Source organism: Cnephaeus nilssonii, assembly GCF_951640355.1.
Source record: "Cnephaeus nilssonii genome assembly, chromosome: 12".
NCBI classification, from domain to species: domain Eukaryota; kingdom Metazoa; phylum Chordata; class Mammalia; order Chiroptera; family Vespertilionidae; genus Cnephaeus; species Cnephaeus nilssonii.
In genome coordinates, this window is record NC_137083.1 from 39,527,520 (window position 1) to 39,553,559 (window position 26,040).

General features: G+C 37.6%; 1 protein-coding gene across 2 annotated transcripts in view; it reads right to left on the minus strand.

The window, feature by feature from the left end:
• ORC5 (origin recognition complex subunit 5) overlaps positions 1 to 26,040 on the minus strand; it is a 245,706-nt gene that overhangs the window by 166,952 nt on the left and 52,714 nt on the right. Inside the window, exons 13-14 of one of the 2 annotated variants that reach the window (XM_079785898.1) lie at positions 22,753 to 22,865; positions 9,113 to 12,074 (exon numbers count right to left, since the gene is read on the minus strand). In XM_079785898.1, the coding sequence (XP_079642024.1) occupies positions 12,029 to 12,074; positions 22,753 to 22,865 (159 nt within the window). In that variant the 3' untranslated portion in view covers positions 9,113 to 12,028. Of the gene's footprint in view, positions 1 to 9,112; positions 12,075 to 22,752; positions 22,866 to 26,040 lie in introns of those variants that run through there. The other variant, XR_013814283.1, reaches the window with a different exon arrangement.

Genomic DNA, 26,040 nt, shown 5'->3' on the forward strand with positions numbered 1-26,040 from the left:
GGTGAAATGTTCTGAAGATGTCAATTAAGTCCATCTGATCTAGTGAGTCATTTAGGATTGCTGTTTCTTTGCTGATTTTTTGTATAGAGGATTTATCCAGTGATGTCAATGGTGTATTGAAGTCCCCTACTATGATCGTATTGTTGTCAATCTCTCCCTTGATATCTTCCAGGAGTTTTTTTTTTTTTATGTATTTGGGTGTATCATATAGTTTTAAAAGTGAGAACTATGAGGAAAAGAAAAAACAATTTCCATCTCAAAGGACAATATGTGTCCAGCAATCTAACTTTTGTCCTCATCTTCCTTACACAGGCAGCTCTTATTTACTGTACAATAATGATGGAACCATACTGAAGGTTTTAATCATTATACAGGGCTGTCCATTGCACTCTGTTCTGCCTCCTACATTTTTCCTGCTAATAACTGCCACTGTTCACAACAAAAATTAAAGACAGTGCAAAGTAATCCAACATCTGGAGCCAAAACTCCAAGCATGTCCTCTACTGAGTGTGATTTAGTGGTGGGTGTGTCAGGATTAGGGTAAAAATGTAACAAAAATTGAATAGCTGTTCCCAGGGAGGGGGATGGGAAGGTGGGAGAGTTAGTTACTAATAACCAAATAATACACACTTAGATCTATTTAGAAGAAACTTTATATATAAAATGGAAAAATTCAGCATATAAACTTATTTATTTATTCTGAAAGGGAAAGTAAATGTTTGTATTAAGAACAGCTTTAAAACAAGCTTTAAAACAATGGGTTTTGAAATTTAAATAGCATATTTTATCTGTCAATTCAGTATTTAGAGGCCATTTTGTACAGGCTGGGCATAATTAAATTGTTATATCTAAATCTATGACACACTCAGTCCTTTCCTGTCATTTTTCTTTTTAATATTTGTAATATTTCAAGGACTGGTTGAAATTTTTGCAATAAAAATTTAGTATTTGAAATTTTAGTATTTAAGTGAATCCCATCCTCCCATAGAAAAGATTGACCAAGGTTCCTTATGGTTTAGCAGCAACTCCTGGGGACAGGAGCTCAGTCAGTGAATAGGAAGAATTTTCTAATCCAGAGGAGCCAACCATATTTCCTTTATATACACTGTTCCATTATATGCTTCCATTTAGATACTGACAACCCCACACTGATATCTTCAGCCTGGGTTCTACCCTGAACTTCAGTTTTGTCTATCTAACTGCCTCCTTAGATATTTTGTAATTTCCAATTTACTAAGCCCACACCTGAACCCCTGATCTTTTCTCCTCTCCACTCTTCCAGATGTTCAGGTCAAAAACACTGGAGTCTACCTTGACTCTTTCTTTCACAGTCAATATCCAATTAATTAGTATATATAGACATTTCTTTCAAATTATATCCTGAATCTAACAACTTCTTACCACCTCCACTATTAACACCCTTACCTGAACCACCATTATCTTTCATTTGGATTATTTTAGTAGCCTTCTCATCACCCTTCCTCCCTCACCCTCATCACCCCGAACGCCTATCTCAGTGTAGCACTCAGTGAGCCAGATTACAGATCCAATCAAAACCAGATCACGTGGCTCCTATGCTCAAAATTCTCCCCATCTCACACAGAATTATAACCAAGGCATTAAAATATCAGACATTTCTCGTAGAAATATTTTTTTTCCTGATATATCACCTCAGGCAAGGAAAAGAAAATAAAAAAACGAGACTACATCAAACTAAAAAGTTTTTGCACCACAAAGGAAACCATCAACAAAATGAAAAGACAACCCTCTGAATGAGGGAATATATTCACCAATGATACTTCTGATATGGGTTAATATCAAAATTTTATAAAGAACTTATAAAACTCAACACCAAAAAAACAATCAAAGGACCTAAATAGACACTTCTCCAAAGAGAACAGGCAGATGGCCAATAGACATAAAAAGATGCTCAATGTCACTAACCATTAGAGAAATGCAAACTAAAACCACAATATCACCTCATACCTGTAAGAATGGCTACCATCAATAAATCAACGAACAAGTGCTAGCAAGCATGTGGAGAAAAGGGAACCATAGTGCAATGTTGGTGGGGATGCAGATTGGTGCAGCCACTGTGGAAAGCAGTGGCGTTACCTCAGTTCTGGGAATATCTCCAAAGAAACCAAAACACTGATTTGAAAGAATGTATGTACCCCTATATTAATTGCAGTTTTATTTAAAACTAGAGGCCCGGTGCATGAAATTTGTGTACAGAGGGGGGAGTGTCCCTCAGCCCAGCCTGCACTCACTGGGATCGGGCCTAAATGGGCAGTCGGACATCCCTCTCACAATCCAGGACTGCTGGCTCGCCTGCCTGCCTGCCTGATTGCCCCTAACCGCTTCTGCCTGCCAACCTGATCACTCCCTAACCACTCCCCTGCCAGGCTGATCAATGCCTAACTGCTCCCCTGCTGGCCCGATTGCCCCTAACTGCCCTCCCCTGCTGACCTGGTTGTCCCCAACTGCCCTCCCCTGCAGGCCTGGTTCCCCCAACTGCCCTCCCCTGCAGGCCTGGTCCCCGCCAACTGCCCTCCCTTGCAGGCCTGGTCACCCCCAACTGCCCTCCCATGCTGGCCTGATCGCCCACAACTGCCCTCTGCTGGCCATCTTGTGTCCACATAGGAGTGGCCATCTTGTGTGTTGGAGTGATGGTCAGTTTGCATATTACCTCTTTATTAGATAGGATAGCCAAGATTTGGAAGCAGCCCAAGTGCCCATCTGTAGATGAGTAGATAAAAAAGTTGTGGTATATTTACACAATGGAATACTGCTCAGCTGCAAAAAAGAAAATCTTATCCTTTGCGACAGTATGGATGGACTTGGAGATCACAATGCTAAGTTGAAATAAGCCAGTCAGAGAAGGACAAGTACCATATCATTTAACTCATAGGTGGAATCTAATGAACAAAATAAAGTAACAAAATAGAAACAGACTCATAGATAGAAAACAGAATGACAGCAGTCAGAGGGGAAGGGGAAGTGGGGCTGGGTGAAAAAGGTGAAGAGATTGAGCAAAAAACAAACATACCAACAAAAAAATACCTCATAGACACAGACAACAGTATGGTGACTGCCAGAGAGAAAAGGAGATGGGGGGTGGTAGAAGAGAATAAAAGGGGGATAAATGGTGATGGAGAGACTTGACTTGGGGTGGTGGACACACAACACAATATACAGATGATGTATTATAGAACTGTACACCTGAAACCTATAGAATTTTATTAATGAATGTCACCCCAATAAATTCACATAAAAGTGTAATTTACTAAAAAAACAAAACAAAAAAAGAACCAAGGTTTTTCAATTCCTGCAAGGCCACACATGGCCTGGCCCCCATTACCTCTCTGATCCTATCTCCTACCACAGTTGCTTTTGCTTCCTGTGCTCCAATGACATTGACCTTCTTATAGCCACAGCTCCTGAGCTTTAGAAGGAAGGAAGCAAAGATACTTGGTGGGGTAGAAGGACAACCAGCGGTCACTACCACAACAATCCAAATTTTGAAATGACATGAAATATATTCCATCTATTTCACATGAAAGTATTATTTTCAGCCTATATATCCTGTGTGGTAATTTAATTCATGTTTGCAAATTTTTGACACTCCTTCTATAAAGAGGTGGGTCTAATTCCCTTCCCTTTCAATATAACTAGGCCACAATCACTGCCTTAAACACAATGCAGTAAAAGTGATGCTATGTAACTTCTGGTGCTACATTAGACATGGCCATGCAGACATGGCCAGTTTCTCTTGGGATGCTGGCTTTTTGAATCTAGTCATCATACCAGGAGGAAGTGGAGAGAGCACATGGAGACCACACATTGGTGTTCCAGGTGAGAGGCACCAGTCAGCATCAGCCTCCAGACAAGAGCCAGCCTTCACGTGATTCCAATTCCATTGTCAAGTTGTTGTCTGGAGCCACGCCCTGCCCAAACTGCAGTTTCATGGATCAAAATATAAATGATTGTTGTTTTTAGGCCATTAAGAGTGGGGTGGTTTGTTATTCAGCAACAGATAAATGGAACATTCTGTTTCAGTGCTATCTTGATTCAAATTTCTATATGTTAGCATCTGTTTCACTGTCCTCCTCATTCCATACTTCAATTTTTTTGACTCTCTTATCTCACTTTAGAGTTTCTTTTGTTCTTCCTCCTGTTTTATTACCATGATAAGCATTTCTTTAAAAGATACATATTGACCACACATATTTGAGGATTAGTTTTTGATGTTTTTCATTATGTTGATGTAGTTTCACATTTCAACTACTTGTATATAAATGACTTTTTAAAAAACTTTATTCACTCTAAATATTTTTGGTGAAACTTCAATCTTAATTCTCCAACCAATCCTATTTCACAGGCTGCTATGATTGCCACTGGACCCCACCAGACCTGTCTTTTCTTTCTCGGTATAAAAGACAATTACATTTGTCTTTAAATCATAAGAACAATATAGCAACTAGAAGTAAATATGCCAAAACTTGCACTAACACGTAGTCAACATTTTTTAATTAAAGAAAGACTGATATAGAAACAGCAGGAGTTCTATTTTAGCATACTTTCTCATGGATGTTTATGAGGTTAGTGCATCTCAGTTCCTCTGAGGCTCTCTTCATTGCCAAGTGAATGAATCCCATTAAGTCAGTGGTTCTCAACCTTTCTAATGCCGCGACCCTTTAATACAGTTCCTCATGTTATGGTGACCCCCAACCATAAAATTATTTTCGTTGCTACTTCGTAACTGTAATTTTGTTACTGTTATGAATCGTAATGTAAATATCTGTGTTTTCCGATGTCTTAGGCTCTACAGCAGCGGTTCTCAACCTGTGGGTCCTGACACAATATACAGATATACAACACAATACACCAATGATGTATTATAGAACTGTACACCTGAAATATACAACACAATTTACAGATCTGTAGAGTCTAAGACCATCGGAAAACACAGATTTTTACATTATGATTCATAACAGTAGCAAAATTACAGTTATGAAGTAGCAACGAAAATAATTTTATGGTTGGGGGTCACCACAACATGAGAAACTCTATTAAAGGGTCACGGCATTAGAAAGGTTGAGAACCACTGCATTAAGTGAATCTAAAGAGAGTTAAGAAATTCCAGAGACACCTGAGTCAGAATAATGCCTCTATTACAATTAATCTTTGAACAATGCAGGGGTTAGGAGACAGCAACTCCCTACTCCCACTCCATTCAGTTGAAAATCCACACATAACTTTTGACTCCCCAAAACTTAACTAGTAATAGCCTACTGTTGACTGGAAGCCTTATCAATAACAAACAGTAGATTAACATATTTTTATGTTATATGTATTAGATATTTTTACAATAAAGCTAAAGAAAATGTTATTGAGACAACCATAAGGAAGAGAAAATGCAGACCTATATTTTATACATTTATGACATATCTAACTTTTCCTTAATTTTTTCAATATTTCTAGGCTGTGCAGTTTGTCTGCAAGTTTTTTCCCCTCAAATTGTTGCAAATCTCCAGAAATTTTCCAATATATTGAAAAAAATCCACAAATAAGTGGACCTGTGCAATTTAAACCCATTTTGTTCAAAGGTCAACTGTACTATGAAAGTCAGCTGAAAAGTAATGAAATTGTGTTTGGATCTAACATTCTTCACAGAACTAAAACTCTAAGTGGGCTTGGTTTTTCGTGGTAAGACCATATAGTACATGGCACTTAGCCCAGGTTGGTCTCTTACTGCTGCTTCATGCACTGAAGGGAATGAGCTTCACATGAATAGTGGAGAATTGTTACTTTAAAAAATTAACTTTCAGTTGAACTGCAATAGTTATAACCACCTTATATATATTTTCTTTAAATCATTTCCAGATGGTTTCTCCCTCACCACATCATGGATACTATAAGAACTAAGACCTTTAACTCACTAAATGGCCACCTTTATTCTGATGACTCCTACAGTTTACACTTTGTAGTAACTCTGATCTCTAACCTAAATCCAACCACCTACTTTATATTACTACTTGGATAACTCATAAGCACATCAAGGGCAAAATGTCTAAAGTTGAACTCATGATCTTCCTCACGCCATAGACCTAACTTCTCCCCCAGGATTTCCTATCTCCAGATTAGCTGTACCAATGCTGATAGTACCTGTTGTCCAGGCCAGAAATCTGTATCTCCTAAATCCAATACAATGCCTGGCTCATAGCCAGTACTTAGTATTTGCTGAAAGATTAATACTTGTGTGAAAACTGTGGTTAAATCAGACTCGCAACTCCTTCACAGACCAAGGAAATGAATGATTTATCCAAAACCCAAGCTGATCTTTCCTGGCTTTAAAAATCCAAGCTCTTTCCATCATGCCAAAGCCACCAGTATTTATTCAAACAGTTGAATGCCTTCTAAAATTCCCATGATTACTGTGCATCAACATGCAGTTAAATGAATGAATTGATTATAATTTTCTCTGCTCTACCAAATTTCTAGTTCTCATACTGTGCTTCTTGAATGTGTCACTGCTAAAAAATGAACACTAACTGTGTATTCAGGGCATTTAATGGCAAATTTGAGTGAAATGTTGCTATCTTGATAGAAAAGATTTCTTTGAGCTCTACTAAGCATTTTGTGTCAGCAGACTGAAATTACATGCAAAATTATCTAAACTATTCACATATGATAGGCAGTCACACTTTATAGCAGATGAAGCCTTCAAAAAGGTAGGAACTGAAGCTGAATAATATCAACCTCTGGTCTAATTACCTCCAAGTCTCTGTTCATAGCTAAAGGCATGAAATGCAAAAAATTATGGTACACAATAGTGTGAGGCATCAGGTAGCAAGGGAGGACACTATTATAGCCCTGGCTGCACACATGGGCAGTTGCTGTACTTCATCTACTATTTTAGAGAACTACTAAGTACTTATGTGATAAAGGATCATTATTCCTGGATTTGGTCCATTACTTTTCTTTGTGTAGTAAAGCTGAGTGGTGCAGACTTTGGAGGGGCTAAGGAGGCTTCCTCTCACTGAGGATTCATGCCCCAGACCAGCTTAATTACATTAAATCTATTTGAGGTACATCACTAATTGTCTAGACATCATACCTGAGGGCAAACAATGTAATTCTTCAGTCACCTGTTTTTGATTCAATCATTCTCAGATGAGGGTTTTGACTATTCAACAAGATCCTGAAAAAGAAGTAATGAAATCTGCATGTGGATTAGAACCCACTACATAATCCTTCCATTCCAAAAATAACAATATACCAGGCACTGTATCGATTTAAATAATTCCAAAATTGCTCTCTCTCTCCTGTTGGCAATAGATTGGTTAAAGATGGGCTGCATTGAAGAAGAAAGACCTGGCTCTTCAGCACCCTGTGACCAACCCAGAAGTGTTATTTGAAAGCCTCTATTAATCTGCGGCAGATCTGGACATTCTCAGTAGGAATGGTTACAGGCTGACAGGACCATAAAGGCAGAGATGATGCTAGATAGTTGATAGATCCTGTAGTTCAACTTCATCCCAGATAGAAGCTGGATTCATCTGATATCAGGGAAATGAAATTTCTGGAGACCAAAACTAGATCTGAGTTTCTTTCTAGAAACTTCTTTCCCAGCCTTGAAACTCTTGGGTGCTATGAGTCCTGGATATACAAGAGATGATGACATTTTTCTTTTATGTATGAAGGTGGAAGCTGACTTTTCTCACTGGAAATGGTTTGTAGAATCAACTTGCAAAAACATGAGGATTTCTTTTATCATCCTAAGGTTCTTTGCTAGATTGTAAACTTCATGAAAGCAGGATAAATGGTGATGGGAAAAAATAAGTTTTTTAAAAATCATTAAGAAAATAATTCCAAAATTTTAAACAAGAAATAATTTTTATAGGTACAGTTAGGTAAGAGTACCTCTTCTTTTTAGTTGAAATGTTACCACATTCTCACTTTCTTTCTAGGCCACAAATAAATCCTATATAATAAAAGCCTAATATGCTAAGTATCTGGTTGACTAGACAGCCATTCAACCAATTCAAGCTTAATATGCTAATGATATGCTAAGGCTGCTCAACCATTCGCTATGACATGCACTGACCACCAGGGGGCAGACGCTCCAACTGGTAGGTTAGCTTGCTGTTGGGATCCAGCCAATTGGGACTGAGTGAGATGGGCCAAACATGCCCTGGAGCCCTACCGCAGTCCCTCCCCAGCCCCGATAGTGCACTGGTGGGGTTCCTCGGCCTGGCCTGCACCCTCTTGCAATCCGAGAGCCCTTGGGAGATGTCAGAGAACCGGTTTTGGCCCGATCCCGCAGGCCAGGCCGAGGGACCCCACTGGTGCACTAATTCGTACACCGGGCCTCTAGTATTTCACAATAACAATATCTAACATTTATTAAGCACTTATGTGACAGGTACCTTAGTAAATTCAGAATTTCTTGACCTCAGCACTACTGACACTGTAGTCCTGATAATTCTGTTGTGGGATATGTGTTTAAGAGGTTTAGCTACATCCCAGGCCTCTAACCTCCCACTTGCACCTACTTGTGACAAAAATGTCTCCAGAAATTATAAATGTCCCCTGGATGGCAAACTGCCCCTAGTTGAGAACTATTGCCTTAAATATATAATTTATTTAATCCTCTAAACAACCCCACAAAGTAGTTCTATCCTCCACTGTACAGGTGAGAAAACAGGCAGAGAGATTCAATAACTTGTCTAAAGTCACACAGCCTGTAGGAGATACAACCAGGATTTGATACAAGTGAGTATGACTCCAAGAGTCCTCTTAACTGCTGCTGCCCTAGGAACTTGATCCCTTTCTGACTTTAGGACTTAAAAAGAAGAGGTTTTTTGGTTCACAATCCCTCGAGTTATTAAAAAGGAATTGCTTCAGCGGTGAATTCAGGGATTGAAATTGACCTAATAAAGGGAAGAGGAAGTAATGTCTCCACCTCACTATGTATACCTGGGTCATGGTAATTGAAAGAAGACATTTTAAAAAGGATTAACCGCATACAAAAAAATCTAAAAACCCACAGCTTGGTAACCTTCTTCTTCTACTACATCACTTTTAGCTAGGTAGAATAGATGCCCAGTATAATTTAAGAACTTCCTCCCTTAAAGGAAATATCTGACCCACCAACCAGCATAATTCCCATAGAGAAATAATTTGCAGATGACCCTTGTAAAATGCTAATATCCATATTATGCTCTGTTAGTCTTCATTTAAATAAATAAATCAAATTAGTGAGTTATTTAGCAGCCATTAGAATTACAAAACAGGAAAGTTCTGATTGATGGCCTAGTCAGGGGCAGAGAAAATCTGGTTACAAGGTATTTTGCAGCGTAGCTCAGTGTGGGGCATAAGGGACAGGCAACGTGCTAGGCAGTGGACAGGTGGCCAACAGTGAGGAAAAGCCATGGAAAGTCACAAGAAACTGCCTTTCTGTCCTCCCTAGTTCCCTATTTGACAATCTCTGCCCCTCCCCCCTCCTGATATTCTAGTCCTTCCCTTGAAATGGAGACTGGTCCCAGCCTATCCAAAAAGCCTGCACAGCAGACCTACCACTTTATAGCAAACTATGAGGGCTGAACACTTTCCCAATGGCATTGCTCTTCCAGGAATCAGCTACCCAAACTGTCAACCAAGAATAAATGAATCTGACTTTGCTAAAATTAAAAATAGCAAAATTTTATTTAAGGGTTTGCAAATCAGAAACACTACCAGGTAATACCCAGAGTGTTATCAGTGGAAGTGGGGGATCCCTTTCCCCACTGGGTGTAGGGGGTCGGGTTTTTATGGTACCTTGAAAAAAAATTTTTTTTAATCTCACACGGGAGAATAAATGATTTTTATTTGCATGTAGTTATATCCCACGGTTTCCAAAGTCCCATTTACCTTAATCCAGTCCTGGAAGAGGTGCAGCTGGGAATCCAGCAGAACTAAACACAAACCCAGTGTTCAGAGTTTCCTTTCCATGGTGGAGAGTCTGGCAGAGCATTAGGCTAATTCCAGTCCATCAGTCCATGATATGTGGGGTCCACAAGGCTGTAGGCCATTGGGCGAGTGCAGAGCTTTAACAGCCCTGCAAGCCAGGAGTCAGGCGTCAGCAGCAAGAGCCAGACGAAACCTCTTTGTTTAGGAGTTTAAATATTAAATCTTCCTGCTCTTGCAGTGGCCATGCCTCTATGCCTACTCTTGCCAATGCTCTGTTCCCAGGTATGACTGACAAGCACTCTCTCCCCTTTAGAATTTACTGGGCATGCATATAATATTCAGCCTTCCCTCTCTTCCTTTCCAGTTAATTAATAACTGGGTTAAATTATAAAGATATCAAGAGTGTTTCAAAGAAAAGAGAAAAATTGAGAGCTCTTAACAGTAAAAAGTATATTCTTGAGAAAGAAAAAAAAAAATCAGTCCTGCATTCTTAGCTTCTGGATTGGTCCAAAATGGTAATCTTTGTCTGGTGGTCTGGATAATGGATGTCAGGTGATCTGAATAACAGGTGTCAGGTGGTCTGGACACATGAACATTCTTTCCTAAGTTCTTCAGAGAATGATCTACATACAGGATATATATATAGACATTGATAGACTACTAAAAAATTCAAATTTTAAGTCCGCAGGCTAAAGCAAGGATACAATCATTTTCTCTTGCTTCAACCTACTTCACTTTAGTAATTTAGCAGCTTGACTATAATGACTCCATTTTATTTCTTGACTCTTTCCTCACTACTTTAATGACACATGGATTTCTATGTGCAGGAAACCTAAGCCTGCATTTGCAATGCACATGGCTTTGCCCTGATTCTGGCTTCTCTAAACATCTTGTAGAACAAAAAATTTAACCATCTTCTGAGGAACAAGAGACTCAGGGTGTGAGTGCTCTATCACTCATTGTGGATGTCATCTTTTGGGCATGAAAGCCTACCCTTGCTGTCTTATGTAGGGAGAAACAAAGGAAGTCCAGTTTTTTCCCTTCATTACCACTAAATAAATAAATGTAAGTAGACAAACACTTGTTTTCTTTGATCCAGAAAGTGTCAGATAACCACTACATTTTTAAAAGACTTCCTATCCGGGAGTGCTCACTGTGAGCCTTTTTCTTCAAGAAAGGAATGAGAGAGTAAAATGCCACTGAAATTTAAACTAGGCTCTATAATTAAGCACTTTAAATCTGCGCAAAACAATTTTCAATTATTCAAATGCTAACAGAAAGCTGCTTTAAAAATACGAACAGACAAGAAAATCAGCCCTAATGTTCATTGATCCAACAGGAAAAAAATTTATTGTGGAACTTTAAAGTTCAATGATTAAAAAAAGAAAACTATCACGAGTATTTAAAAAGCTAGGTTGGGTGGTTAATGGCAAGAATGACCAGATAAACCTCATACAAGCACCCTAGATAAAGTAGGCTTAGAGATGGAAAGTTGGCCTAGATCTGATCAAACTACCCTGGCCTTTTAAGAAAAGCAGGGTGAAAGATACGCACGTACCAGCTTGGATTTTTTTTAAAAAAGCACACCTCTATTTATTATATTTTGCAACTATGATCTTTTAAAACAGTGGCCTTAGGAAAATCTGCTCTGGCAAGCAAGTGCAGAGGCTCCTGTGGAGAGGAAGTGGAAAGACTGGGCTTATATACAAGGGCTGCTGGCACCTTCAAAGCGCAGGGGATGGTTCACAGCAAAATGTAGTCCTAAGTAAATGGGTTTCAGGCAATTTCAGTGTTAAGATAACATCATTAAGAGTAGAACAGATTGTGCTCAAACCCTGCTGTTTATAATTAACACATTGCTTCCAAATACTCCAGGGCCCCTGGTAAATAGTCTTCTGCTCACATCCACCCAGACCAATCAGAGTATTTTCATCAGATTCCATGCTGGGCCAGCACCTGTCTGGACAAATCCAGTAGAGCCAAAGAACTCCTCTCCCTGGCCAGCTAAGTAGTTGGATGAACACAGCTTGGCTTAGTCATTGTCACAGTGTCCATATGGCTTTGAAGCTTGTTTTCACAAGAAATCATACAAGTATTTTATTATGTCAAAGTTCACCGTCCTATAAACAAAAACAGATAATAGGTTAGCATCCTCACCCCCCAGACTGCTCAGCTTTACATGTATGATTCTGGGAAACACATGCAAAATAATTCACAACTGATAGTGAATAATCCTATGATGCTGTCAAAAGCACCATGATAGAATTGACATTGATTTTTCAAAATGTAACTAGGAAAAGAGTTTCTTTAATAAGTTTATTTTCCCTCTCATGAAACTTGTTTTTCTAATAAAAGGAAATGCAGTTAGAACTATTCAACATTCTGCATTTCAATTATACTACAGAAAGTTTAGATTTCATTTGAAAGCTATTTGCTTTTTGTCTAATAACCAGAAAAAAGTAATTAGAGATGCAAAAGTATTTAAATCTTCTTTGCTTTTGAATACTGTTTATCTTCCAAAACACCTGTTTTATCATTACAGAATGCATAGCTCATCTGTCCTCATTTGTAGTTTTCATTCTTTTCAATCTTTTAACACTGGCTGACCTGTGTGTGTATTGTAACTAAATCTGTATGATCCAAGAATACGCTACAACAGACGATGTGAATGTATATTTTTGTACTCTGGTAGCAGGCAGAATAAAATAGCAGGAAGAGAAAGACATATAATTATTTTCCTTTCTCCAAACTCATTCTTCACTATAAATATTCAGACTTAGAGGTTTATTATTTGAATAAATGGTCAAAATAATTAGATATAATGATCTAGCAATAAGTATAAAATTAAAGCCTTAAAGTATTCAATTCTACAAAAATAATCATCCATGTGAGAATAGCCTTCTAAAGATTCACTAATTGCATGCTCTTATTTATTAAATCATCACCAATTAATGTTTTTGTCTATCATTTTATAATATACTTTCTAAAAATGTTTCTAAGCAAATGACTGACATCAAATATTTTTTAAAATTTGGAATGTGGAAGTATAGATACTGCTTATGAAAAAAACATTTAAAAATAGCTGAAATGAGATTCTATGGATATTGTGGTACCTAATGGTGGACTGAAAAATACCTTAATTGTCTTATTACAACTGTGCCTCTCTGAAGAATACTTAACCTTTCCAAATGCAGAAAAACACTGCCAAAACAATCTTATTATTTCAGTAATAAAACAACTAAAAATAGGTACTAAACATTTTTAAATCTTATCTCAGGCATAAAACCACAAAAGATATAGTTATATACCATAAAAGCTATTTTAGTTTTATGTATTTTTCTTTCATTCAGTTCTAGAACACCTCCAACCCCTACCTTGGTCAAAATTACTAGCAACAAGGTACCACTAACAAATCACTTAAAAACAAAACAAACATGGTATTGGTTGAAAAGATGTGTTTCAGAGGATCTTAGAAGAAAACATAGTAGTTATTTTTAACCACAGGTAAAAAGGGGAGTAAAATTTGTACTTCTCTCCAGGCACCTTTCCCCATAATGACTAGATCTTAAGGTTATAATCCTTAAGTGATAAGGTAAACTTAATGCTGTTTTAATGTCATTTTTCTTTGGCATTGGGTAAAAAAGAAAGTTTAGAAGCTAAAGATTAAAAAAATTTAACTTCCAATACTATGGGATTAGAAGACATTTGATAGAATATTACATAGCCATACAAAATGATCAATATGAAGAGATATCTACATTAAGAGGGAAAGGAGAACAGAGAATTGTACTATGTTGTGACAGCTAAGGATAATTGTTTGTATAATGGACTGAAACTAGAAGAGAAAAAAAAAACAAATTAAAATATTTGTTACTGGTAGGACTCCTTATTTTACTTAGTAATCTATTTGTCTAACTATAGCACAGTTGTGCAATAAAATTTTTTTTAATAGAACGAATGAACTGATTTAAAAATACTAAGCATTTAAATGTATTCATTTATAAAAGCTGCATTATACTCTACTCTGCTTTGCCACTGGGAAGTATTCAAGCAAACTGAATCATACAGTTAAAAACTTTTTATTAAAAACTAAATTAATCAGGAAAAGGATATGTAAGATCATTCCCTTAAAAAACGTTTGCTGCTCAACATGTATGACTACCTTTCTCTATCGTCCCACCATCCCCCAATATAAACAGATGACTTGGCAACTGATCCCCAAATATATTATTCTAAGACATGGAAGAATTTGACAGAATAGCCACAAGGGCAACATCAAAAATTATGTAACATATTCCAAAGATAACTTTGTGCTTTAAGGACTTGGAGACAAACAATTCACATTAAAGAAAGTTTTTTTGCTTTTTTAAAGTATATTTATATTGATTTCAGAGAGCAAGGGAGAGAGGGAGAGAGGGAGAGAGATATAGAAACATCAATGATGAGAATCATTGATCAGCTGCCTCCTGCATGCCCTCTACTGGGGATTGAGCCCATAACCCTGGAACGTGCTGTTGAAGGTCACCGCTCAACCACAGACCCCCACCAGCTGACCTAAAGAAAGTTTAACTTACAAAGGGAGTTATGTACTCTGCAAGTACTTTCTCTCATTTTTCATGGTTTCAGATGCATATCTCTATATATAAAAGGCTAAGGGACTGACCATCCGTTCATCCGACCATCCAACTGACTAACCCAACCGGACAGTACATATGATGCGCACTGGCAATTTAAAAATAAACATTGACTCACACATGCATGATACATATAAAGCTCTTGCTGGTGCCAATCTAGACAGAGTAGGAATATTCCTACCTGAACCCCTTTTCAGACATGGTCAGTTATACATTGCTTTCTTTCAAGTTCAAAGAGCATGTGATGTTAAAGTTAAAGTTGTAAATTCTCCATCACAAGGGAAATTAGTTAAGCACTCTGAAAATGTTGTTACTCTTAATGTGGTATACAGGGAGATATTAGAATAAGTTCAATCAGTTTATCAGTCATTGTTTTTATCAGTGTTATTTGTATGTCATGTTTTGTTGTTTTTATATCTTGTTTTGTTGTTGTTATATCATGTTGTTATTTCTTCTAATTCATTTCCTTTCAATGTGCATGAATCCATGCACTGGGCCACTAGTTAGATTCATATAAAGACATTTTTAAGTTTTGGGGATAATTTTTATATAGACAGGAGATTCTTTCATAGAATCCAAATTAATTATTTTCTAAAGTAAGCATCTAAAAGGAAATAGGATAAACACAAACAGTGTTGGTGACAATTTGCCCAGGAGTAATTCTTAAATCAGAATTTGCAATATTTTAATACAAGTTAATTACATGGTATATAGCTATGAGTTTAATTTAGCCTTTATCCTTTCATTTCATTTTGTGGATTCTTTTATAACACCAAAATACTTCTTTCTCATGGGGTGCTGTTTTATTTCCTTTTACTTTGGTGTGCAGTTTAATTCTTTTCTAGTTTGGTTCTTCTGACAATTTGCAACTGTACAACTTCAATTTGTAATCTTAAGTTATCCGGTAGTGCCTTCACACTGACTATGGAAGAAAAACAAACTGGAAACCTAGAACTACCATTAATATTAGGAACAGTCCAAAAACAATATTTAATAAGCTTCTTCTGTATCCTGGGCTCCCTTTCTAGGACCAGTCTCCTATTGCTTCTCTGTCCAAATCTTTCCACTGTTCCTTGGTCAATAAAGTTCTCTATGACCTCTGTCTCTTCCATGAATATTTTTTTTCCTCTTCTGGGCTAGTTAAACTTTGGGAAGCAACCCTTTTCTTTAGCTCTTCCCAATGAGGTTTAGACTCTCTCCTGTACCCTAGGTAGTCCTGTCAGGTGGGGTTAAGACCTTGTGCAAAAAAGCTCTGGTCCTCTGAGACTTAGACCATTCCATTCACCATCCTCTAGCCCCTTTATCACCATTCTTACTCACTGAATAATGTAGCATCCAGTTTAGACTACCTTTCCATCCCAAGATCTACATGAGCCTGAGTGACTTCACTGCACACTTGTCTTTTTTAACCTTCAGTGGTCTTCTATGATCCATGATCAAACTGAGATGTTCTTCTCTAAAAACAAATTTGTATGTTCTACCCTCTGATCTCCAAACTCTTCCTTTAAGCTATCTGGAACACCTATCAGATAACCAGTTCATAAACCCCTTTATTTTCTTCTGATCAACAAATACTTACTGAGTATCTATGTGCCAGGCACTTAGCCCTCTACTAGCTTTACTTTCTTCCTCCCTCCCCCTCCTAGCTTAGACTCCACTGTTTGACACTTCAAGTGTTCACTAGCTAGCACTCACTCAATTCACCTGGCAAAACCCCAATCTTATGTGATTTCAATTATATTCTTTTGCTGTCCCAGTACCCAGCATATTTCTGGAATGCTGTTGGAGATCACAAGTTTCACAGATCGCTGACACTGTAAATTCAAGGTCAGGAACCTCAACTGGGGCCTCAACACTCTCAGCAAGTTGCTTTCCTTGTCAGCACTTTCTTTCCCTTCCCCACAGCAGCTATTCAAAATATCTATATTCCTCTCAAACTGCTACCACTTCTGGATTTAGTCTGAATTGTCCCCCTTCCTTTACAGGTAAAATAGGAACCTCAGATCAGAATTCCCTCAACTTCAGCTCGACACTCAACTCTATCTGAATACACTTTTCCTCTTGTTTTAATGCAAAAGGATTCTCCTCCTCAGCTAAGGCTATTTCTTCCTAAACCCCATGCTTATATACCATTGCAAGGACTTTATGATGCTTTAAATTAATCTCTCTCTGATGTGTATTATTAACTTTGCTTCCCTAGCAGTCCTTTCCGATCACCACCTAAATATGCTCAAATCTTTAAAAAAATAATGACCCTCTCACATACCTTTAATAGGTAATAATCCTATCTCTTCCTCTTTATGGCAAAACATTCTAGATTACAGGCTCACGGGGACAGAACAGAGATCTGTTATACTTGTTGCCATATCCCCAAAGCCTAGCACAATGATTATAATAACACAATAAATGTTAAATAAAGACATTCTCTCTATCTGCTGCTTCTACTTTCTTATAAGTACTATTTAAATACACTATAATCTGACATCCACCCACTGTATTTCTGAAAGTGTCCCTAATAAAGATACAAATGACTGCTGTATCGTTAAATTGGATAGACTCCACTTTATTTCTTGGCAGCAACTGACAATTTTGACCATCATTTTGTTCCCTTAGGTTTTCCTTGTATATACTTTATAAATAACTGCTTTATCCACTTAAGCTCATATTTAACCATTTAACTCCATGTTCTTATCCTTGAAAAGTATGATTTTTAATAACTACATAGTGTTTCTTTAAGTAAGAATTTACAATAAATTACTGATCCATTCCCTTATTTTGGACATTTAGGTTGTGTCCTGTGATCTAATTGTTGGTTCTCTGCCACAGGTGTCTGGATATAGGCCTACCTACCTCTCTTCCGGTAACTATACTTGGGATCTCCTTTCTTCACCAGGCCTCAAATATGGAATGAGACTTTGCCTCTTTAGCTCCCTTCTTGCTGCCCCAAAAGACAAGCCCACAATGGTCCCCTTTCATATGAAGTTTTATTGCTAATCATTATAGGAAAACATGCAAAATTTATATATTTAGCATATACTAAGTTTAAAGCATTGTGCTGGGTTTGAAATAAAGTGGGGATTGACACAAACACAGTCTCTGCTTGAGCTTCGTGTACTTATACTGAAGAAAGATGAATTCTAATTATTAAGTTAATTAGTTAAAATTATAATTATTAGAACATGACAATGGGAGCTGTATGACTGTGGGGGGCTGGAGGTTGGATGGTTGTCATAGTATACTTGAGGCTTCTTCAGCCATTAGCTAACGGAGAGGAGGAGTTGGATTCTCATCTTTGCCACATATATGTAAAGATGGGGATCACAAAGTGAATATGAAGAACTGAATAAGCCAGACAGGTTGAAGTACAAATACCTAGGAGAGAAGACGTGTGTGCCAGACATGGCAGGGCACAAAGTCAGGGCCAGATCACTGGGCCCTTGTAGGCTATTTCAAAGATTCTGTTTTTATTCCTATTTAGAGTTATGTAAAACTATTAAAGACTTAAGTAGCAGGGCGACATTACATTTTTATAAGGTCATGTTGGCTATAGTGTGGACAACAAATTAAAGTAGATAGGAGAGTAATTAAGAGGTTACTAGAGAAGAGGTGATGGTGGCTTGGTCTAGAGGAATAACAGTTCAAGTGGTAAAAGTGAATGACTTTGAGATCAATAGGTGGGACTTCTAGGCTCAGCAGGACTAATGCTTGGATACGGAGAGTGTGAGAGAGAGCAATGTCAAGAATCCCTGATTTCAGCCTGTGCAACATGGCAGACTGCAGTGCTGATCGCTGAAATAAGGACATGGGATCATTACGTTTTTGTTGGCAGGCGGAAGTAGAGGTTAGAATTTCTGAGTTCAGTTTTGGAAATGTATTGATATAACTGGGAAACATCCAATAAAGGAAAGGAATATTAGAAGTCTGGCCTTGACAATTAGAGAATTATTAAACTATAGATGAGTATACTAAAACTGACTAGGAAAAAAGTATATGAAAAAAGAGCCAAGCGTCAAGGACCAGCCACATTTAAAGGTATGGTGGATAGGATAAACTAACAAATGTGCCTTATAAAACAAACAAAAAATAAGAAAACAAACAACAAAAAACAAAACAGCCAAAGAATAAAGAGACTGGAACCATGGGCTGTAAGAGAAGACAGTTTTAAGAAAAAGAGAGCAAGCAGTCAACAATGTTAGATGCCCCAGAATGGACAAAGAGCCTCAGGAATAAAAAGTGTCCCGGGGGAGAGAAACCAAGATGGAGACATAGGTGAACACCTAAACTGCTGCCTCGCACAATTTCAAAACTACAGCTAAAAGACAGAACGGACATCATCCAGAACCACAGGAAAGCTGGCTAAGTGGAAATTCTACAACTAGAAGGAAAGAGAGGGGCACACGGAGACTCAGAGGAGCTGCAAAAGGCTGAGGTACGAAGACAAGCACGTGGAGAGGACGGGCGGCTGAGTGCCTGGCTGGCTTTCTCTAGCGGGAGGGAGACGGAAGCTCCCGACTGCACTGAACCCCAGTTCCGGGCAAGACCCTGGGAACCCAGACTCATACGGGGGAGTCTGGACTGTCAGGAAAAGAGAGGAGTACACGGAAACTCAGGGGAGTCGCGAAAGGCAGAGGTCTGGAGGTGCGCGCGCAAGTGCGCGCAGAGAGGACTGACTGCTGAGTGTGCCGCTGGCTTTCTAAAGTAGGAGGGAAACAGAAGCTCCCGACTGCGCTGAACTCCAGTTCCGGGTGAGAATCTGGGAATCCAGATTCATTGGGGGAGAAACTGGACTGTCTGGCAGCAGGCGAAACTTGAGGGTGGCTTTCTCTCAGAGGTGCTTGCAGCGATTACCAAGGGACACTGAGACCCAGGGGCCTCATAGGGCAGGGTTGATGGGAAGCCATTGCTGTCTGCTCAGCTCTGAGACTCTGCCCCATCCAAGCTGAGCACAGAGGCTTTTGCAATTTTGCAAGTCTTGTCTCATAAGGCTGTCTCCAGCACAGAAGTTCTCCCGGCATAGACACAGCTGATCCTCACAGCCAATTAGCCTGGAGGTCAATTCCTCCCAGTGATACCAACTTAACTACAACAAGGCTGTACACACAGTCCACAAAGGGGTGTACCAAGAGTGTCCACCTCAGGTAACTGGGGAGGCTGAGCCACTGGGCAATAGAGGACACCTAGCACACAAAGCTACTCTACCAACTCAGGGAAGCAGCGAAAATGCGGAGACAAAGAAACAGATCACAAACTAAAGAAATGGAGGAAAGCAAACTACTGGATATAGAGTCCAAAATCACGGTTATAGGATTTTTCAAGAATTTCCTAGAAAAGGCCGATCAATTTAGCGAGACCCTCGAGGATATGAAAAAGGACCAACTAGAAATTAAGCATAAAATGACTGAAATAAAAAATATTATACAGAGATCTAACAGCAGACTAGAGGAACGCAAGAATCAAGGCAAAGATTTGAAATACAAAGAAGCAAAAAACACTCAACCAGAAAAGCAAAAAGCAAAAAGAATCCAAAAATTTGAAGATAGTGTAAGGAGCCTCTGGGACAACTTCAAGCGTACCAACATCAAAATTATGGGGGTGCCAGAAGAAGAGAGAGAGCAAGATACTGAAAACCTATTTGAAGAAATAATGACTGAAAACTTCCCCCACCTGGTGAAAGAAATAGACCTACAAGTCCAGGAAACGCACAGAACCCCAAACAAAAGGAATCCAAAGAGGACCACACCAAGACACATCATAATTAAAATGCCAAGAGCAAAAGACAAAGAGAGAATATTAAAAGCAGCAAGAGAAAAACAGTTAATTACCTACAAGGGAGCACCCATACGATTGTCAGCTGATTTCTCAATAGAAACTATGCAGGCCAGACGGGAGTGGCAAGAAATATTCAAAGTGGTGAATAGCAAGAACCTACAACCAAGATTACTCTACCCAGCAAAGCTATCATTCAGAATTGAAGGAAGAGGGACCCACCCTGCTGAAAAAGGAAAGAAGATTTGCACCAATTCAGGCAGTTGAAGGAGTTCTCAACTTCTGGTCTTAATTTCTTCTGTGAAACACAGTGAATTTGAACTGAGTGAATACAGATGTTAGGATCTGTGGTCTGAACAGAGTCAAGAATCTAGGTTGAAAAGAAGTCTGTGAACCATGTGCTCCAGTCTTCAGTACATGAGGTGGAATGGTTGGGAGGTTGTTGATAATAATCAACCATAGGAGAAGAGGGAAATAGAGTCAGATTATATGAGTCTCAAAAAAGCCCACATTTTTATAAGCATTTGAGGTTAGTAACAATCTGGAAGTGGCAACAAGGAAAAATGATGCTACTGAACCCCTGCAGCCCTGGTTGGGGTTTGAGAAATAAGTAGCTACCACTACAGAAAACCCTGGGGGAAGGAACATCCCCAGGTAATAATCAGGTTTTCATTATGGCAGAAGGTTAGGAGCGTGGAAGGGTGCCGATGTGGAAAGACAGAGGTAGTTACTCTTTGGACACTGTCCATAGAAAGTGAGGAAGAATAAGAAAACAAAGTTAACAAAGCAAATCACAGAGTTGCCAAGGTCTGGGGCAAAATTACAGGTCTACATTCCCTGCTCCCTTCTGAAGTGGTAAATGGAAGTGCATTTCTCTGGATGGGTCTAACATCACTGATATTGTGGATTAATTAATGACCAATTCAGTTTGGTTCACTGTATATTCTCCATACTGAGCATTCACAAACCTCTGCCCTGTTCATAATTATGCTGGGGCACGACTCAACACATTTAAAGCAATGACAAAATTGCTGAAATAAAGGTGCTTCATTAAAAAGTTATGCCTTTGATGTAGGCTCTTAGATATAGAATTATTAATATTGTTTGGAAAAACAAAGTTATTGCCTTATGGTCATACTGAATACAGTCAAAAAATATTTTGCTCAATTTCTTCTGTGTAAAAATTTGCCCAATTTTATTGTAACAACACATTTCAAAAACCTTATTTTATGTTTTAGAGTTTACATGCCAAAATATCTCAAATACCTGCATCATATAATCACAGATCTTTTAATTCAGAAGAGATTTCAGAGTACAGGCTGCTAACCTGTACACTTTAGAACTTCAATTCATTAGAGATCTGCAAATTCATAATGCCAAGCACTGTTTTTAGCCTGAATAGATAATGTTTCATGTCTATGTGTTATTAATTTGAAATAAATGTACATACTCTCATGATTAATTTTAGAAGAATATTAAAATAAAATTGTCATGTTCAAAAAGGCTGGGAAGCACTGTTTTATGGATTATCTTTTGCCACATTCCAGTCTACATTCACATTACCCCTTCTACTACAAGTCCCAACAGATTGTTATCCAGCTGCAACCACGAGATGAAGTAATTTACTCATATAAAATGGCTGGAACATTTTCCTTAACAGCAAATACACCTCTTTGTGAGAACACGTTACATTTTTAGAGAGCTCTCATTTCGACAAACAGTTCTTTCCTAGAATTTCTAATGCTCTATGATTACTCAGAATTAGTTCCATCCATTTTGTACATGACAACCCCTGAAATACTTGAGATGGCTACCATATCCTTCATAAGGTTTTTTCTCACACCCTGTCCCTCAGTCAGACATGGTTCTCCTCATTCTACCACTGTCCTCCTGCCTTCTCCTCAGCATATACCCATTTTTTAATGCCCCTCTTAAAACTCTAAGCACAGAACACCAGATTTGGCCTGCCTAAGGCAACACCATAGTAGACAAACCTATTACACCCCTTAAATGAGACACCAGGATTTTTAAAACCATGTAGTCAGCTCAAATACCCAGAACTTAAGTCAAATCTCTCCCACCTGGTTTTATTACGTAGGACAGTTTTTTTGTAGTTAACTGTCGTTAAATATGACCTTGCTACTATGGGACCATTTTTCCATTCTGTTGTCTTTCAGAATCTTAATTTTTGCCATCCAACATATGAGCTAATTCTCCCAATTTTATGCTATTTGTAAATTTGATGAGAGGGTTCATTTTACAGTGAAACTTATTCATTCGTGGTACTTAAATAATCTTTCCTTGCTTAAATGACTAATGACATTACATTAATCTTTATATTTAGTATATAATTTACATAATTCAAGACATTTTATGTTCACAATTACTCTATGCTTACCTAGCGATAGCTCTGATGAAGTCTAGAGATACTGTGCATTTGTATTTTGGTCCATCAAGCTGGTCATCATGGCCAACCAGGGTTAATAGCTGCAAGGTCACTAGAGAGGTAATCTAAATGTAAGAAAGCATTTTTATGAGAAAATGTAGCAATGAGTACATCATGTCTTTATTTCTAAAACATTTTATAGTTCCTATGATAAAAATATATAACTGAATTCATAAGAATATGTACAAAGAATGTTACTACTTTGAAATGTACACTAGTATACACAAATTTGCAGATATGCTTAATGTCCTAGTTAGTCAAACTAACAGTCAGTCACTAAGGAATCCATGAGACAGCTTTGTTCCATTAATGAGTCATATACAACTGCTAACCTTTAAAAAACTACAAATAAATCACATTCCTTCTCTCTACTTAAGAATTACCTCAGAATATCAAATGTACACTCCCTTGAGAATCAAGTTAAAATGTAGATGTGGACCTTTTTCAGAGTTGGGTAGCTGGTTAGACAAGCAATAAGAAATACATCCTTCCGACCTGGGCTTAGTCTTGCTTTAAAAACTGATCACCAATTAAATAGTCAGGAAAACACCAGAAGGATTACCCCAAACTAAAAACAACCAAAGGTTTGCTATAACAAGATCCCTACTCTAGGAAATTCCTAAACTGTACCTTCAAGAGAAAGAGATCCTACTTAGAAGGTCTGAAATGTAAGGAATGAAGAATAAATAAAGTAGTATATATGATGGTATATCTAAAAAATTTTCCTGTATAGCTAATAATAATAATGTATTATGGGTTTAAAAATAGGATAGGCTGGCCAATATGGCTCAGTGGCTGAGTGTCATCCCAGTAACCAAGAGGTCACTGGTTTAACTACCGGTCAGGGTGCATGCCCAGGTTTTGGGCTTGATCCCCAGTAAAGGGTGTGCAAGAGGCAGCCGATCTATGATGTTTCTCTCTCATCTATGTCTCTTTCTCTCAATACCTCTCCCTTCCTCTGTCTCTAAAAAGATAAATAAAAACAGGATAAATACACAATACCAGTAATACATAAATTGGAAGTGGAGAAAATAAAATAGAAATGTTCTAAGGTCCTGTGGCATTTGAGAGAAAAATAGAAGTATTCATTAACTTTCAACTTTGGTAATTCAAGTATGAATGTGCATTTATATTATAAATTTTTGCATAGCAAATAAGAGAATAGAAACAAGAGTATGTACATCTAAATTAGTAGAGTGGGGAAAAACTAAATTATAAAAATTATCAATCCGAAGAAATTAAAACAGGTAGAACAAATAAAAAATATAAAACAAGATAATATAAACAAAATTACAATAGTAATTATAAGTAAACTAACTAAATACTACAAATAAAAGAAAAAGATAGACTGATTGAAAAAATAAACCCAACTATATACTGCTTAGAAGAGATACATCTAGAACAGAAGACTGTAAGAAGGTTAAAAGTCAAAGGACAGAATAAGACACATCAAATAGTAACAAAAAGAAAAATGAAGATATATTAAAACAGATTTTAAAAGAGGTTTAAAGAAAGGCCCTGAGATCATCTCTCTTACAAAATGAGTTGCTTGAGACCTTTAGAATGAAGGGATGAGACAGAACAGGATGGGGAGCCAAGGGGTACTGGAGTCTTTGGGGGAAAGTAAGTATTGCTGAAAGTCAAGACAACCTCATATCCCTCCCAATTTAGAAACAGGTAGGAATCATGATAAAAGTAGGCTTGAAGTAACAAGTGAGAGATACAGAAAAGAGTTAATAGTCTACTATGGCAAAATATATTCATTAACTTCAATCCATTTGCTAAATAAAGTAGGTTAGTAATAGTCATTTGAAATTCATACATTAATCTCCCTTTATTATTATTTTTTAAATATATTTTTTATTGATTTCAGAGGAAGGGAGAGGGAAAGAGAGAGAGAAACATCAATGATGAGAAAGAACCATTGATCGGCTGCCTCCTGCACACCCCCTATTGGTTGTCGAGCCCACAACCCAGGCATGTGCCCTTGACCGGAATGGAACCTAGGACTTTTCAGTCAACAGGCCAACGCTCTATCCACTGAGCCAAACCAGGTAGGGCTCCCTTTATCATTAATGGCACGTTTCTTTAGTTCTTTTTCTTTTAATATAAAAGAAACCACTGATTACCTTTTACTTTGCCAGTGGCATTCCTTTATAATATAATTATAACTTATACTTTCCTGTGCTTCAAATATCCTCATATATTTGATCAATTCTTTAACTTGAATAATATACTAAATTACTTTTCATAAACACAAAATCTGCCCTTAATTGAGTTAAAATTTCAAGAATATTTTCAGATACCTTACAGTATTATATTACTTTTACCACATTATTTACAACAAATTTCCAAAGGCAGTAAGTTAAACCAGAGAGTCCCTTAAAGTCACTCAGTTATGCCAGGATTTCATGGATATATTAATCATGTAAATTGTGCAAAAAATACAGTATCATTTTAAGATGTAGCAGTCAAAAAGCATTTCCAAAATATTAAGATAATTGCTCAATTTGGGGGGAAGGGATCTGATCTAGGAAAAGCTAATACAAAAAAATTTAAGCCAATAATTAAATAAGGATGTGATTTTTCACATTAAAAAATAACAATTTCGGCCGAAACCGGTTTGGCTCAGTGGATAGAGCGTCGGTCTGCGGACTAAAAGGTCCCAGGTTCGATTCCGGTTAAGGGCATGTACATTGGTTGCGGGCACATCCCCGGTAGGGGGTGTGCAGGAGGCAGCTGGTTGATGTTTCTCTCTCATCGATGTTTCTAGCTCTCTATCCCTAACCCTTCCTCTCTGTAAAAAATCAATTAAATATATTTAAAAAAAAACAATTTCAGAGATTTGTTATTCCTTGACTTTACCATATGAACACAAAAACAACATACAAAGTTTAGAAGAACATTCCATAATGCACTGTACAATGTACCAACAATTTAAAAATACTCTGCCAGTTTATTAAAATATTGCTAGAGTAAAACTGAAAAAATAATCAAGTACGAAGATTAACTTATGGGCCAACACTGTGAATCTGACATATTAATTTATACCTAAATAAGAAGTTCTTGAAAAATATATACAACTTTGGGAAAATTATTTCTATGCATGTAGAAGTTCAAGAATATCCACCTTCTCCATTATTCTAGTCTTAAAATTATTTTTTTTGCAATTGCATATTCATTAAACTCTTGAGGACTTGCTCTAGGTACTGTGCATTCAAAGATGAATAAGATCACAGA